Source organism: Phalacrocorax carbo, chromosome 6 (genome assembly GCF_963921805.1).
Source record: "Phalacrocorax carbo chromosome 6, bPhaCar2.1, whole genome shotgun sequence".
NCBI lineage: Eukaryota > Metazoa > Chordata > Aves > Suliformes > Phalacrocoracidae > Phalacrocorax > Phalacrocorax carbo.
In genome coordinates this window covers 50,812,588-50,829,682 of record NC_087518.1, presented here as the reverse complement: position 1 = coordinate 50,829,682, position 17,095 = coordinate 50,812,588, and the positions used below count along the sequence as shown (strand labels likewise).

General features: G+C 42.9%; 1 protein-coding gene across 2 annotated transcripts in view; it reads right to left on the bottom strand.

Annotated features, from left to right (window-relative positions):
- Nucleotides 1-17,095, bottom strand: part of EIF2B3 (eukaryotic translation initiation factor 2B subunit gamma) — a 104,724-nt gene that overhangs the window by 7,202 nt on the left and 80,427 nt on the right. For both annotated transcript variants that reach the window (XM_064455232.1, XM_064455233.1), the window contains one exon: nucleotides 4,500-4,603. In XM_064455232.1, coding sequence (XP_064311302.1) covers nucleotides 4,500-4,603 — 104 coding nt within the window. The remainder of the gene's footprint in view (nucleotides 1-4,499; nucleotides 4,604-17,095) is intronic.

Below are 17,095 nucleotides of genomic sequence, written 5' to 3'. Positions count from 1 at the left end.
GTGAAACCTCTGGCAAAGAGTTTCTCTTGTCCCATTGCAGATGCAGATGCAGCTCGCCTCAAGGGAGCTACCCCTACTACTCTCTAGTAGTGGGAGCTACCCCACTACTATCAGTTCCCATCAGCTGAAGCAGCAGAAAGCTGTACAACGGGAGTTCAAATTTCTGACACTGCTAATGCTCCATGCAAGGGCCAACATCAGCCTGTATAATAAACCAGGTTTTTTTCAGGGGACTGAACCTTCCCTCCCAAAATTTACAAAGAACATGCTAAGGCTAAAATGTCAAATCTCTAATAGCTAGGAAATGCCACATATAACATGTAACCTCAGCGCTTAAGCTGGTCAATCCACATGAACGGGCAATCTCCCTGTCTCTCAGGTGTCTGTAAAATAGGAGGAAACCCCAACCATGTTCATACTGAGGAGGTGCAAACGAGGATGTTAACAGTTGTTGTGTAACAGACTGTGTCAGGGCACCAAGGAAAATAAAAATATATGGTGGCATAAAAACTGCACAAGAACAAGCACAGCGATGTCTTAGACTGGTCATGGAGATAATGCTACTACTAAGTACGTACCAGGATACCACGCTAAGATTACATCAGCATCCTGGCTGCTGGTGTTTTTTCCCTTTCTGAACATATGCTTTGCAGCAACACTGCTGTAATGCCCTTTTTGGGTGTGCAATGACTCAAACTGTCCCCAAAAGACGTTGGCTTCTTAATATCCAATGCACATAGAACATCCCTGCCTCAATGACAGAAGAGATGAGGGCAAGGGACATGCTAGTGAGTTCTGTGTCAATTTTGCTAGTTTTATCCTATGTGTGTATCTTTACAATCTCTGCTCTTGGTGTTGCTTTGAAGAAAGGTTAGGCCACTTTACTGTATATGCCTCTTCCTGGCTAACCTATACCAGATGTATAATGTACTCCCTGCTGAATCTGGCCTAGACACTCCTTTGGGAACTGAACTCACTGACTCAGGGCTCATCTGACTCCTCGACTGGCCCGTCACTGCACTCCCTCTCACTAGCCCTACTTCAATGAGTGTGTGCTGCTTTTGAGCTCCTCTTGAAAAATAGGTTCATCAAAAAGGCTGGAGCACGATCCTAATAACTGTCTTCGAAAGAGTGATTGAATGCTCTGTGCAATTAAGTTCTTTCAGAACTGCTGCCTGCCATTTCCTATCCCTTTAATAATTACCTCCTTTTTCTTAGGTACCGACATGTTTTTCAAACTGCTACCTGCGTGAGGTAGATTTCACAAAGCCCATCTGTTAATTCTCTGCTAGCAAATTCCTTAAATTAAAGTATCAAAGAGGAAGGAAAGTGGATGTTTCCTAAGCATGGTAATAAAAGCAGTAGGAAGAGAATAGTATGGCTCTCAGGAGGCATGGCTTGCAAATCCAGAAGTTTAATAAAACTCCATACCTTGACTTTAAGAGTCACTTCAAAGTACCATCTCTGGCTAGTGCTGTGACAGGGCTGAAGTCAACACAGGACTGGGATGTCATTGCTGACAGTTACCTGCCCCCCCTGTGTCTCTAACTTTTCTTTTCAGGTTGAAAGTAATGAGCTGCTTCTGATCTACCCCAGTAACCAGTGTTGGAGTGTTCCTTCTATTTAGGTGTCCAGAGCTTTGCCAAGCCCATTATTAAGTGATGAGGTCTCCCACCATGTCCCCAGGGACATTATCCCACAGCCTACCAGACCACATCGTTAGGAAAATGCTCCAGATAGCCAACCTAAATTGTGTTTAATTCAACCCCATTACTCCCAGCTGTACCATTTGGACCACCCTAAATATGCCCATATTCTTCTGCAGAAGGAAAAGGATGAGAGCTGGTTTGAGTTACGTTTGCCTATCATTTGCGGTAGCTGTTCTCCTGCCATCCTCCTTTCATGGGACTGGAGTTCAGTTTATGAAAGGAGGCCAGTGCACCACTGGCTCAAAGAGCTCTTGTACCCCGAGCCACCTGGGCAGCGTGGCCAGGACTCATACAGCAGAGCAGGGAGCACACAGCCAGTTCTGCAGCAAAAGTCAACTGAGGGATTTGCTTGGGGCTGTGTAGGATGATTCAGGGATATTTCTACCTTTGATGAATCCTGGCTGATGCTCTGGAATAAGGGGCTGCTGTATTCTTATTTTTTTAATGTTTCTGGGAAGGTGCATGCAGTTTTGCTGAGGAGGTTTCTAGCCTGTAACTCCCAGACTAGGGTCAGTAGCCAGCTGCTACTGCTTACGTCTGCTGAAGTGTGATCCGCTTGCAACAAAAGGTGGCTCCAAACCAGGGGAACTACTTTTTTCTAACCTGGCCATGGATGCTCGAGTTTGAAGAAGGAAAAGTTACCAAACAGAACAACACAGCCAAAGTCTTGATGAAAGGCGGAATATGGAAACAGACTTACAGGGCCACACCAAAAGCTTGGCACAATATACAGGAAGTCTTGGGCAGGGAAAGGAAGTCATGGCATGCTTTCACAGCAAAAGAGAGAGGGCCCAGTTACTATGGGACCAGTCAAGGTCAGAAGAGACTTGCTGGGCGGGAAAGACTCCACAGTTCAGGAAATAAGTCATGAACTTTGCAGACAGATCCCAGACCACCGAGGAGAACCTGACCCCAGCCCAAAGAAATTCCAGAATGGTTAGGAAACTGAGGCAAGGAAATGAACTGAGACTTAATTTTTTTTTCTTGCTCAGCATAATGATGTATTCATGATCTACCGGAGTGTGTCTTTGCGAACGTCAATCATGTGTTTCTGAACAGTTTAACTAGAGGGCCCACAGACTCATTAAGAAATGGGTTTAAGCTTTGGAGAAGCGAGCAGCAGACTCTACAAGAACAGGCAACTGAACCACAGGTTACAGCTCCGTTATTCTCCCTGCAAATACATCTACAGACCCTGAAAAATATTCAGACAAGGATGACAAGGACAATCAAGAAGAAAGCATGGTTTCCATGCTAAAATCAACCAGCTTAGGATCTGCACCCTGGAAGAGACCACTGAGGCAGGTGTGAGTGAGGTCAAAGGGTGATATTTCTGTTTGATATAATTTACTAAAGAAATCAAACATATTCCTATTTCCTAAAACATTAGCTAATCTATACCCCATCTCCTCACAGTACACGCTGCAGGTTAACAACCAAATGCAACCTGATTCAGCAGATGAATAGATGTGGCACTTAGGGACATGGTTTAGTGGTGGAGTTGGCAGTGTTAGGTTTACAGTTGGACTTGATAATCTTAAAGGTCTTTTCCAATGTAAATGATTCTGTGATTCTATGCTCAGGGGAGGACACGGATGGAGCATCATGAATAGTGCAAATCTTCAGTGACTGGGGGGCAATGAAACTCACAAGGGCAATGCATTCAGGCTGATGTGATGGGCAAAACCATGAGTAGGCACAAGACTCTGGTACACAGGGACCAAGACCACAGCACACAGAACACTCACTGGGTATTTCCTACAGCATCTGAGACTTGCAACTGCAAGATTAACACTTCATTTTCACAAGTCTTTTTTACTTTTGGTTTCAATTTAAAGGAAAAATTGTCATATGCATAGCTGACAATAGGTTACGCTATACTACATTAAGTGCAAACCCTGCTCTGTGTCTGGACACTTACAACTGGGAGTCCACCCATAAAGGCAAAGTGAGCAAACAAATCCTGATCTGACTAAATAACTTCACATGGAGCCTGCAAAGGAACTCACTTTTGTCCTCAGTCCACACCCTAGAGCAGGGATCTGCCAAACCCCAACTATAAATATTCATTAAAAAGCCCTCTGCTTGGGATGCAGTCACTGAGACAGCCATTTCCTGCCCATTATCTCTTTGGGCAGGAAATCAACAGTTCCACTCAGGCGGTTACCACCGAGCCCTCACCATGCACACTTCCACTGGATGGCTTAACTTTGCCCAAATGAGGGCCACGTAGTTGTGACCTCTCTGAAGCTCCAAAATAGCATTTCATAGCAGTAAAACAGATCTGAAAGTAGCTGCCCTTGTATTTAGTACTGAGTACAGAAGCTCCTGGTACGATATTCCACCTTGAACTTTTGCTTGGAGCAAGGTGAGCGGGAGCACGCTGGCACTGTGGGTTGTTAGCATCTACAAAGAGAAGGATGTCTGTGTGATCAATAATTTGACTGCATTGCCCCTGACACTGAGAAAGACTACTGGTCAAAATAACAGCTCCTTCTGCTGAGGACAACTTCTGGCTGATCTAATTGTGGTCTCTGGGAAAAGACTGTCTCAGCACCCAATCTTGTTCTTTATAACAACAAAAACAGAGCTGTTCTGCCAACTTCAGAGCAGCAAGTCACTGAGCTATTCTTATGCCAAGAAGCTGTACTTTCCATGAAAAACAAATCCTAATATTATAGGACACCACACTGTACAACTGCCACTTCACGAAGAAGCAGGAGTAAAATCTTGAGAAAGAAATTCTGAAAATGATTACAAATGCACTGTAAATACAGCTCCTCTACTTACCTTTGGTTTCCAGCCTCTGATCACTTCCAATCAAACAGTCTTTGATGTCTGCACCCTTCTCTATCACGGCATTATGACAAATAACACTGCCCTGAAGACAGCACCTACAACATAAACAGAGTAAAGCAAGAATATAATTTAAAATGATAGGTACAGACCAATGGTATCCACTGGAATATCTAATGAGCCTGTGACATGATACTCTAAGTATGTTCAGTTCTGCTCTTTTCTCAAAAACTCCACTATTCTTCTCCTGATCCTCACACCCAGTTGCTGGAAAAACTGAAATGCCAGCTGTCAGACTGGGTTTGCAAAAAAAGGTTTCCAGTTTTACCTCCTGTTAGAACAGCTTTCCTCAACATTTCCTTAACAGAATAAATACTGCCAGAGGATTTCATAGACCCGACACTGGCCTGGGACTTGGGACCTGGATCGTGTCTTGTGTTTTCCACAGTCTGGGCAACTGCGGCACTGGCTTCTCTGCTCAGCTCCCCAGTTAAAAAGAGGAGCAGCAGCCCAGACCTTCCCTGTGAATTTTGCTGAGAAGTTTCATACATTCCAGCTCGTTAGGCACTAAGAAAGGATGGCAAGAAGGGGCAGATCAATACCTCAGCTGGTTGGCTTTGTTCATGTTACATTCAAGCACCCAAACATGATTACTCTGCAGTACTAAACCAATGAAACCCACACTGGACTGGCTCTACCTGCCTTGGACATCTTCACACTCACGTAGCCTTTGACACCACAAAGTCTGAAATGCTACATAGGATGGAACTTCAGCAAAAGTCACCTTCTTCCAAAATGTATTTGAATCTGAGATAACCAGCTTTCAGATCTGCTGATCTGATTGTCCAGATAGGAAACAAGTTCAGAGTCCAAGTGCTGGCTTTGTAACTCCTCTGCTGAGATGCTCGGTGAGTTACTGCATTGGTCTGAGACCCTCCATGCAGAAAAACTGAAGTTGCGAATCTTCGCTAGTATCTGTGATGTGTCCTGAAATGCTGTTCAGTCAGCGTCATGAGTAGTGTTAAATGCTATTAAATGTAATTTCTTTCAAAGCTACAGAGAAAAAAATAGCTATGATGCAAATGATTTGTTTCCTTATTTTGACATGTGCAAGATAGGTAGAAGCCATTGAAGGACAGAAAATTTGAAGGCACCCAGCTAAGAAGTGTCTAAAATACTAAGTCTAACACACATCAAAGCCAGCTGATTGGGAGGAAGGTATAAGCAAGATGTATAACGCCAGAGAGATGAAGGTAGTCTCCTCCCCCGTATTAATCCTACAGCGAACCATGGCATTTCATATCTTCTCCCCAGTATTTCTGCTAATATTAGTTACAATTGTGCATATTCTTACTATTCTCAGTCAAACAGCTGATCTCTGTTGGATGTTTTTGGCTTTAGTGACTTTTTGCATGGTGAGTTTCACGGTTTCATGACCTGCAGCCATTCCCTACACTGGTCACAGGCATCACCACTACCCACTGCACTAGTGAAAGACAGCTGCACCACACCATCAAACTAGCTCGTGGACAGAATTGTTACCCTGGAGTCTGAACTAACAGCATAGAGGGGTTTTGGTATCAGGTCAAAGCCCTGAGCCTCAATTCCATATTGAATAAAGAGGTAGCCAGCTGTGGTCCTCAGAAGAGAGAAACATCAATCCTCACTGTAGACTGCCGATCCTAAAATTAATTCCTAGCATTTTCCTGCTTACACATCACTGTTATCTAGTATGCAGAATTTGCCATTAAACACATTACAGTTGTGTTGCTTGTGTGAGTCAGAGCTGAAACCATCTGCCCCACAAAACCAGCATTAATTCTGCAGGAGTAAAAGCAATAAAACCGGACCTGAGCCACAGTGGTTAGCAGTTATGACCCCCCTTGAACAGACTGTCCCCTCTGAATAATTATTCTTTTAACTCGCTTGAACTCCCCCTTCTCTGACCTATAAGGAGGCAATATAAGCAATTATGCTACAAGTAACCAGCTCAGGTTCCTTGGCAAGGTTTTTACTAACATGTTAATAAGATAAAAAGCGGCAAAGATACACAGCAGACCCCTGCCTGCCTTTGCTCTCACACTGTCACTGCTTCCTCTCCAACTGCTTTGTGTGCCTGCGCAGCAGCTCAGGGCATCGTCTTGTGCAACAGCGGTTGCTGAGAGCAAGAGCAACTCTGCATTTGCAGCCAGGCTAGGGAATCAATCAGTGGAGGAAGGACTGCCCACTGCTGCCATCCTGACTTGGCTTTCAGCAGGACTAGCAAAGGCGATGGGAGAGGTTGCTCGTTTCTCACTGAAATGGCTCCTATCCAAAATGCATACTCCAAAATACCTCGTCTTTCATTGCTTTGAGCCAGTCAGATGAGAGCTTTCTACTGCAGACTTTTAGGTTCCCACCACCTATCCCTTCTTCTGAGCACGAGAGCAGCCGTGAGTACACTACACCTCTCAGCATTACCCTCACGGAGGAGGATATTCCCCAACGGAGAGGGGATTTAAGCTGTTGGTTTGGGGTTCAGGCTCGAGAATACTAGACAGGCTACTTGGGAATAGTTTTTCAACTCCCAGAGAAAGAATAGCATTGTAACCATGAAACTGCTGATGACATTAACATCAAAGATAAGGGGGGTTCCTGCCAAACCATTTGCTGGGAGGGACAGGCCAGGGAACCGAGATGAACTTCTCTGTGCCAGGTGCTTGCAAACCAACCTTCCCCTGATGCCAGGGTAAGACAAAACCCAAGAACTCCACCACCCCAGGAGTTTCTTAAAACTTATAAACCCAACCAACTGCAGAAGTTTTAAAACCATACTCAACGCTCAGATTACCCCAGTCACACAAACCAGCAGCGAATCCGGCTTTTATTGCTCAAGTGGAACAAAACTTCAAGAGATAAAAACACAATTTGTGGGTGTTCCCTTCAGCCGCTGACAGATGTAACACAGCCATTTTGAAACCACTTGTAAATGCCTTTTTTTTTTAAAAAAAGCATGTTATAAAGCCTGCCAAGAGAAGTATTTTGTGTGTTTATTTAATTTTTACTATTTTTTTAAGTTGAAGAGTAAGGAATAAACTTTTATTCTCTTACAGGGTAAATATCACATCTCAGGGTACTCCCGTATTCTCCTTGGCTAAACAGCCACCGCAGTTCCTGCCTTGCTTAACAATTAGGTGTTATTAGTCCTCAAAGGTGCTCTGACAGCATCCAGTTTCATCGACACTGTTGTGTGTGTGCATACGCACACATTTGATGTACTGCTTTATAATCCAAACCATATTTTTTTTCCCGAAAAAGTAGTATATTTTTAAACTTTTCAGCACAGTGAAAACGGATATCTTCTGACCTTAAAATCCAAAGAGCATGTTCAAACCCACAAGGGGAACTAATTTGGGGCATTTGATTTATGGCTGAAATTTCAATTTGAATTTGTTTTAAGTGTAATCACAAACTAGAAGTCTGGCAGCTGGGTGTTTTTCAGAAAATAAATAAAAAAAAAATATTCCGTGTGCATCTGCATTCTAAAGAGAGCATTTTACAAGCCCAGTCCTGTAGTGGGAACAGATGTAGCTTAGACATTAATTTGTTATACAGGTACAATGTGCGAATGGAAGCATATGAGAGAGAGTGTGCGTGTATGTCTGTCTGTGCACGCGTGCATGCGTGTGATGTTATGCGCCTGATTCTGAGAGACAGAGAGGCTGACTTTGGGGTGGGTTCTTTTTGAAAGTGAGAGAACAAGAGCAAAAGGAGTAGTGGCCAAGGAGGCATGGGGGGATTACAAGGATTTAGGTCTTTAAACTGCAGACCACCTAACAAGATCACTCTGAAATGCCACTAATTTCAGTTAAGGCCACAGACCTCCCTTCCTCTGCCCTCCCTCTCTCCCCCATTGTAAACAACTAATCCCAGCAGAAAACAACAGAGAGCAAAATGTACACACATTCTGCAACATTCCAGGTCCTTCTTTATCTTTTATTTATTTTTCTAAAAGGTCAGCGTATGTATGGAGGGAGGGGGGAGGGGAAGAAAGCCAAAAAACCTCAAGTCCATCTCTTGTGTGGGCTTGAGGGAAGCAGGGAGAAAGCAAAGTCCAAGAGCATACAATATGGAGCTTTTATAGCACAGCAATTCCTGGACTCGGCTTACTTTCCCCTCCCTCTATTTGTGGCAAAGTCACATAGCTTTAAACCAAAGGACAGGGTGGTCGATTACATCTGAAAGAAATGTAAAGAATCGAGAAAGAATTCCATCTCCTGTCGAAATTATAAATAAGGAAGTATTAGTCCCAGAGACAGGCTGATTTACGCAGCCCTGGAACTGCTGACTTTCAGCCTGAGTATCAGTCTATAAATCAAACTCTTAAATCAAGCGTGTCAATCGCTGCAGCACTGCGATACTTAGGAAAAGCAAGGCACCTACCACTGAAAGCAGGAAGATTGCCAGGGGACTGAGGTGCTGTACCCTTCTTAATTTTCTAAAGTGTAAATCTGAGATCAAACATCCTTTGGGGGAACAGGAAATCAAAATACACAGTGCTCAGCACACCGGGAGCAGGCTGCAGGAGACCAAGACACAACCCCCTAATTACAGGCTACCCACTGATTATTTAGGACTCTGTGATTAAAGTGTTGAACGTTCCTGAGAGAAAGGGGCTTAAGTAACTGAGGTCAAGACCTCAGCTGCAGCTCTTGCCCTAGTTGTGCAAGCTTAGGAAGGTATGAATGTCACAGGTTTGCCTTACAGCAGATCTCCTGAAATGCCAATGGAAGTTATCCAGGTCTGCTAGTTTAATCCAATTGTGCCAAAACCCCGACATAATCTCTGTTGGACAGCAAAGCAAATGAGGTGTCTAAAATGCAACGCTTAAAAGTATACACTCACGAGGAAGAAAGAGCCTGGAGCACAAAGCTTAGGACAGCCTGTTGGCAATGCTCTGCCATGCCAAGAAGTCAGGTCTCTTGCTCCTCCAGATGAGCTACGAAATGGAGAGACTGATTCAGGAGTTAAAAAGCAAAGGGTGACATGCCTCAGCAGAGGGGTAACAACTGTGGATTCCCCTGGGAGCAACATCCCATTCTGCCCTGACCAAGACGATAACAGCCACAACAGGCACCTTAATGACACCGAGAGGTGGCAAGGAGGCAGGTAGAGCTCTAAAACCTACCAGCAACCCCTCAAGGAATCCCCCATTAGCCAGCGAGTCTGACTGGGACACACGATCACAGGGATGGGGCACAAAGACCATGGGAAAACAAGAGGCAAAAACACTACTAGGAAACTTGGGAATCTGAAATGTTGCCTTCACCAACACGCTTCACATACTAACGAGTGAACGCAGGGCACTGTGAATCTCACGTTATACACGCAAGTAAATACCAAAGACTACAATAGATGCCAGCAGTACGTGCTATAATTTATAGATACATTTCAAAGCAAGCATTCTTAAGTGAATTTGGACTTTGATCTTCTGTTTTTCCCCTTGGGGGTAACAAAAACATTCTACCAAGCCCCCTAAATTCTTCACCCGTCTCTGAGGGTGTTTTCACTAAGGAACTTGTTTCATGTCTCTTTTCTAGCCAAGCTCATCACTGTGGTATGGCTCCTTTACGCTTCTTCCCCACACCCTAAACATTTTGCATTACATATTGCGTATACTTGCCAGCACTCGTATTTTCCAGTGAAAGTTCAACTGACCTTAAAGAATTGCCTCAAACCTACCTTAATGTGTTTTATTAAGTGAAACTTGGGCTGCAGGGGGAGGCTGCCTGGAAGGTTGTGCCTCACCTCTGAAACTTCAGTTAAATCCAGCTGATCTTAGAACAAACAAATTGGTGGCCTTTTATGTAGCTGCAAGCCTGGTTTTGCACACTTCAGCAACAGTATGCTCCAAGGAGTTTTACACCAGAAAACCCCACATGCAGGAAAACTGACCTCCCTCCAGATCGTCTTTCGCAGAGTGGGAGGGCCATGTCCTGCAGAATTTTACAGATGCTCAGCTGGTGCTCGGGAAAAGCTATTGATATCTATGTGAAGGTAACAAAGCAGAAAAATTGAATGTTCACTCCCATCTCTGGGTTTGCTTTGCTTGCTCACTAGCTGGCACAGTCAGACCGAGCAGGGTAACTGGCACACACAGTAGAAAGACATTTTCTCTGTGGTTTTTCAAGGGCAATTCTGTGTTGAGAGCTGTAGCCCTCCATAAGACACTGCTGGTTAAATAGACTTCCGTACCATATGGGCTAGGTTGACAAGGAAAAGGATTTTCTAAATGTCACCCTGACAAAGTAAGCCTGGCTTCTTAGAGCTAGGCTGAACTTGTTCAACCCCATGGTCCCCTAAGGAACTTGCAGGCATGATTCTGGCACAATGTGATAATTTCTTCCTTTTCCATACCCAGGTTGGAGAAGATTTGCAAGAGCACTGGAGGCACTCACACCCAGATTCCCATGAAAACCCAACAGCAATCAGTTGCTTGTGAAAATCTCCATACCCCTCTTCGATTAGTCCCATGTGGCTAGCAGGAGGCAGAAGCTTATTTATAGCTCTGAAGTCAGACATAACCCTGGCCACCTGAAGAAGCAGATCAGGAGAATGAGAGATGTTTTAAAATGCCACTTTTCAGAGCTGATCTGTGCTTAAGTTCAACATTTGATGTACAAAATGTTTGGAAAATTGGGAAGAGCTCCCTGCACTATCACGGAAACATCTGCATCTGAGATTAAAGAATAGGTGATTTATTTAAGACAGATTGATGTACCAGGAAGCTAGCCAGAAGAAAACTTTTTTTTTTTGAGGAGCTGCTAGTAGTAACGGTTCAGACATTCACAAGACAACAGGTACTATATGAGAATGATCCTAAATATATTAGATACAGTAGAATTTTACTTTGGTTGAAAGTAACTGAAAATTAGCCCAGCAAGTAGCTCAACTGCTTCCTGCTCACTGGTTTCCTAGTTTGCCCTCTCCAATTTATCTTCCTGAAAGCAAACTCTGACAGCCAGAGGTTGTCTCTATCCAGTATCTTATGCAGCATGTGCATTGAATTAAATAGTAGAATGAAAATTATGTTTCCTGAACAAAAACGTTTACAGTTTAAAACCAAGAGGTGTGACTGAAAGGACAGAACATAATTGCTACATAATAGACAGAAATAAGAGCCCTTGTTACAGGCAAGGACTACACCTAGCTTTCTTCATATATTCATGTTTATCCATATCCCTGATATACTTTATCCATATATTTAAGATGAGCACGTGCTTTTTTCTGAATCAAGTTCTCACTTTTCACGTTTTCTGCGATATGTACCCTAAACTCATTCTTCTTTTTAGGGCTAGCATAAAGCAGGGGGGCAATTGGTGGTGTGAGAAAAAAGTGTCCAGAAGCCATCTTAAAAAATGGTTCAAGATACAAAATGTTTGGTAATCCCAGCATAAGCAAATCTTTATTTCCAGTTTTGCAAGCTATGGTGCCGGAAACAACTTCATCTCCTCATTCCTCCTCATGAGGGAATGTGCTGTAAAATATATTTTACAATTTCAACAAATGTTGCCTTGGCAATAGGACCATTCCTTTGTACTGCCATTATCCAAGGGGAAAAAGACTACTTATATGCGGAACCCCTATAAACGCTCAATTCCATCCTGGTTTTAATTAGAACTTTCTTCAAACCGCTGACTGATTCTACATCAGGTGCTGATTTGGCACTGTTGAGGAAACAACCAATAAACTTCACAATCAATCTGCAGTTAGTAGTCAATCCAGCTTGGCTTGCTTGTTGTTTTCTTCCTTTGTACATTTTCTCATAGAAAGTAGCAATAAATTGGAGACATGTGGAAAACTAGAGTAGCCTTTAACCAGTCACACGTGGTCTCTCTCCAGTCCCCTCACAGAAAAATTACCGCATCTGTACCATCTACTTTCGCACAGGTAGCCAGAACACCTTTAACAGAATCCAACATGTAACTTACTGCCTTCATATGACTGAACAAGGAAGATGCTAGTTGTGGCTGATATGTTTTGGGTGCCAGTCCTTCCTCCACAAATCTGAGTACTTTAGTCCTTTATACAAATTTTAAATCCAGCCTCTTCTTTCTGCCCAGGGGTTCAGAACTCCCCAAGGTTTGTCACATCTCCCCGTGGGACCTGTCTAACTTTCCCTCCGTCCTCAATATTCACTTCACCTCCCTGCAGTTTTTGCAGCCCACAGTGCTTGGCGTCACGTCCCTTACATTCCAAGTTCCCTGATGCTGCAACGCTCTGCAGTTTGCTGCCATCATGTGCAGCCTGACCTGAAACATATCTGCCTGTCCGTTTAACCCCTTCCCTTTCCAAAAGGTAACCTTAGCAGTGTGTCATATGGGGAATTTCACTAGTTCTCTTTGGGTAGTACGTTTTTTATGTGGTTCCAACAACATACTACAAGGTTTACAAACACAACAAGGAGATGAGGTTACTGTTCAACAGTTCCTGCCCCTGCACACACACAATAAACTAAGCCCCATCTGCAATCCCAGTCTTTCATTTCCTGAACTGAGACTGGCCACTGCATCAGGCTATCTGGCAACTGTTTGCTGCAAACTCTTCTCTGGAAGGAACCCTCTCTTTCTCCCACTGCTATTCACAGTTTGGGATACAGCTTGAGGAGTTTAATGGTGAGGAATATTTTGAGACAACACATCAAAGTTGATCCACACAACGGATACCAGGATAAAGACGCCATTGTATGATGGAAGGGGGAACCTTGCAGGGTTCCACCCAGAGAACTGTTAAAATATCAGCAATGCAAACACCAAAGGCAGCACCTGTCCTTCAGAGCTGCAATTCTACATCCCTCAAATGTCACCTGTGCTGGCAAGCCCCTGTGCCACACGAAGTATCTTTGAGCACAGACTGTAAAACACCCAGGATCAGAGGTGTGTGTCTATACATTAAAAATGGAAATAGTTAGGGAGACTAAAATGAACATTGGAACAGCTTTCCAACGTGGTTGATAGACCCCAAATCGTTCATGATTTTCAAAGAAGATCACCATCTTTTAAAGCCAACAACTGCTGAGTTCAACTGCCTAAAATTCTCTGTCTTGTGTCAGGCAGATGACCAGACATTTAATTCATCTTTTCCATTGTCCAAAAATGATCAAGCCCAATAAGCAGTTTTTTCTGATAAAATTACAGGTGAGACAGGTTGAGTTTCTTTGGTTACTTTCTGAAGATCTGGTACTTCCTAGCTGTGGAGGTGAAATCTTGATGCAAATCTTGAGCTGTCTGCATCTTGCTGTCACTTGCCCTGATAATCACACCAGTCTATTTATGATTTTCAAAAAAACATCCTTTGAAGCATACTGCTTTTGTATATTTCATTGAAAAAAAGAAAAGCAGCAAAATAATTCATTTCAGAGACAAAATCTGCTGCAGAGCCCCTATGGTACTGACTACCAGCATGTCAACAAGACCATTTCAAAGCATGGCTTACTGTGGACTTGATATTTATCTGAGCTTTTCATGCTCATCTCCTCAACTAACCATGAAGTAGCCCAAATATCAGGGTTTTTTCCCCCTACTACAGTCTCACCTCTTGAATCTTTCCCAGGGAAATGTTCATTTTCCATGACTAAGGAAAAAGAACATACTGTGCACATGATAAAAAGGCCAAGTGTAAGTGTGTAAACCGAGAGAGTTTTACTAACAAACAAGAGATTTTGAAATCTTTATCTTCAGGGATGGAAGAACAGATTCAACATGCTTTTCCTACTAATATTTGTAATGCTCAGACCACTTCGGCACAAGGTCCTGTATGACCACAGCAGTTAGACAATTACTGCTGCCAGAAGCTAAAAAACTAAGTAAAACTACAAAGCTAGTAAAATAAAGCCAATGTTTGGAAAAAAACACCCAAACCAACCCCAAAACAACCCAACAAACCAACCACCAACTGCCAAAACAAAAGCCAAAACAGGAACCTGAAGCTGAATTTATCCATCCATATCCAGATCTCATTTCAAGGTAGTTGAGTGTGCCTGAGTATACCAAATGAAACACAGTTATCACACTCAAGTCAGCATAATCAGTTGTGAGATTGTCTGCAAGCCCCAACAGCAGTAATTTCTGTTCTCTGAAGATGCCAGGGTGGAGTTAATGTATCAGAGGCATCACTTTTCATTTGCAAATGGCACTGTCTCCCTACATAACCAGCTTCAGTCAGCCTGCCCACGTTACAGACTGCTCCTTTGCAAGCGAGCTATAAAGAGGGGACTCCTGCACCAAAGATACAGGAGTCCAGGGACTGCACCACCTCTCATGCAAACAGAACAAACCGAAGGGGCAGCCCTAAGATACTATAGAGGTTGAGGACACGTAGAGCTACTGCAGGAGCATTCAGATACACAAAGTTTTCAAGTGACCTATAATTTCAGCTCGATTAGTAGATTTTCTCCAACTATGTAAATCAGTGCAGTAATTTGTCAGTGAGCTCTGGGGAGCCGTCCAGAGGGAAACAAGAACCGTTTCCCTGCTGCAGCCTGTCACCTGGGCAGTCAGCATCTCTCAGCACTTGTGCTGTTGTAAAAATTACATCCCTCCCAGCTTGGTCAAGTATGTCCATCATTCAGCACATATGTAACCTTTGCTATTTTATTGTCTCATTGATGGAAGAATTAGCTGCACAGTGGGAAACACATTAAGAAAGGGCTACCAATTATTTTGCGCATGTTACTAATTTATTTAATCCCCTCTAATCTCTTATAAGGGTGGGATTCATATCTACTCAAATCACTTCACAGGAGACATATATAATGTAACAGAAGTCCTACATACCAGGGAAAACAAAAAGCCCTGCTACTGGTCCTCCAGAGCATCAAACACACTAGCCATTGCTGGAGAATGGATCATAATTTGCAAACAGTATGCAATGGCACTGCCCAAGCTAACCCTAGTTCCTTGATTCATTTGGTTGGGAAGGTCATCATCATCTAGGTCATAACCTCTGCTTCTCCAATAACGAGCCAACCACAGCCTAACAATAGGAACCTATTTTTGTTCTAAGCACCTTGTGGTGTTCCCATCTGCCCAGAGGAATCTATTTATCCTTTTCAGAAGCTGGTATCAAACATGGCAAGGCTATTCAAAACCTTTTTCTGGTTTGGAGATGTAATTTGTGAACCTTGAAGCCACAGGAACTATGGCACAGGATCCTCAAATCACATTACAAGAAAACCATCAAGAGATAAAACTTTTTAATCTGGGGTGTTTTTTGTTGTTTTGTTGTTGTTGTTTTTTTTTCTCTATTGACATAGTAAACTGAAGCTGCTGATCACTTTTGCAGCTGAGACGGGCGGGGGGAAAGAAAGGTAAGATTCAACTCAGAGAAGCTAGAGGAAAGTGAAGCAGCTAGAGGTAAGTGATAAGGGAATGACCCAGGCAGTGCCATGTATAATCATAACTCTTGATAAATGAACTTAGCATGTGGAACAATTTTTGTATTTGGTTCTTCCCAGTCTCTAACCTTTCAGAAATTGTTTACCCGATCTTTCTTTCTTCTCTGGGTTATCTAAACAGCTCTGCCTTTCCCAAAATATGTACCCTACTGCAGTCTTCTCAGCCTACTGATTCAGGTTCGTATTATTGCAATGAATACTGCTGGGACTAGCCTTCAGTTACCACTTACGTTTGATGAGGGCATTAATATAGTAGTCCATTAGTTTGGTGGACCTGCTCCTGTCAGCAATAAAATGTATATTTTTTGAAAATGACACAGTTTTTATCCACTTCTCAGTGCAATTCCAGACATTTCTAATATACAGTACCTTAGTGTTAAAATTGGCTTACTTGTTGGACATTTGCAACAAAAAATGAATTAGATCTGTTAAGGCACTTTATTATGCTTATTTTGACCCTTATCAGCCAACACATACTGACTTTCCAATTAAAGTCCAAGACATTTTCTGAAGTCAGTGATTAGATAAAGCCTGAGTTATTTTAGAGACACTTGGGAGAAGAGATGTTTGTAAAGAGAAGTTGTCCATTGTGGGCAATTTAATGCAAAACCCACATACCATTTATCTGCCCGTTGCAAATGGATCTATCAACACATGTAAGAACCATTAGCATTTTAACAAAAATCTATCAGATTTAATCAAAGTAATGAAAGAGGGTCAAAATACATAGAAATTCTTTGCTGCATTACAAGCAAGACCTCTATCAACGAAACTCAGCAGCTACAATATTTCTGTATCTCGCTACCTGTATATGCATGACTTCATATCCCTCTAAACTTAAGACTTAGCACAATGCAATAAGAAATACTTTATTTGCTCAGTATCTGTGCAGATCTACACAATATGAATTACAAGATGCTTTGAAATAAAGCTCCATGTTCTTGACTCCACTGAGTCAGCGTGCAGTAACCATAGAGCAGCTGAAGGGGTAAACCCCTGGGACTATGAGGTTTTTCACTCAGTGGTGGCTACATTGTTTTCACTGAGAGTGACCAGGGATTACACTGTTTTCCAGCAATTCACAAAGATGTTACCCCAAAAGTTAGCTCTTCCCTCTTAAAAAAATACGTATCACCATCTTTATGATGCTTACAGA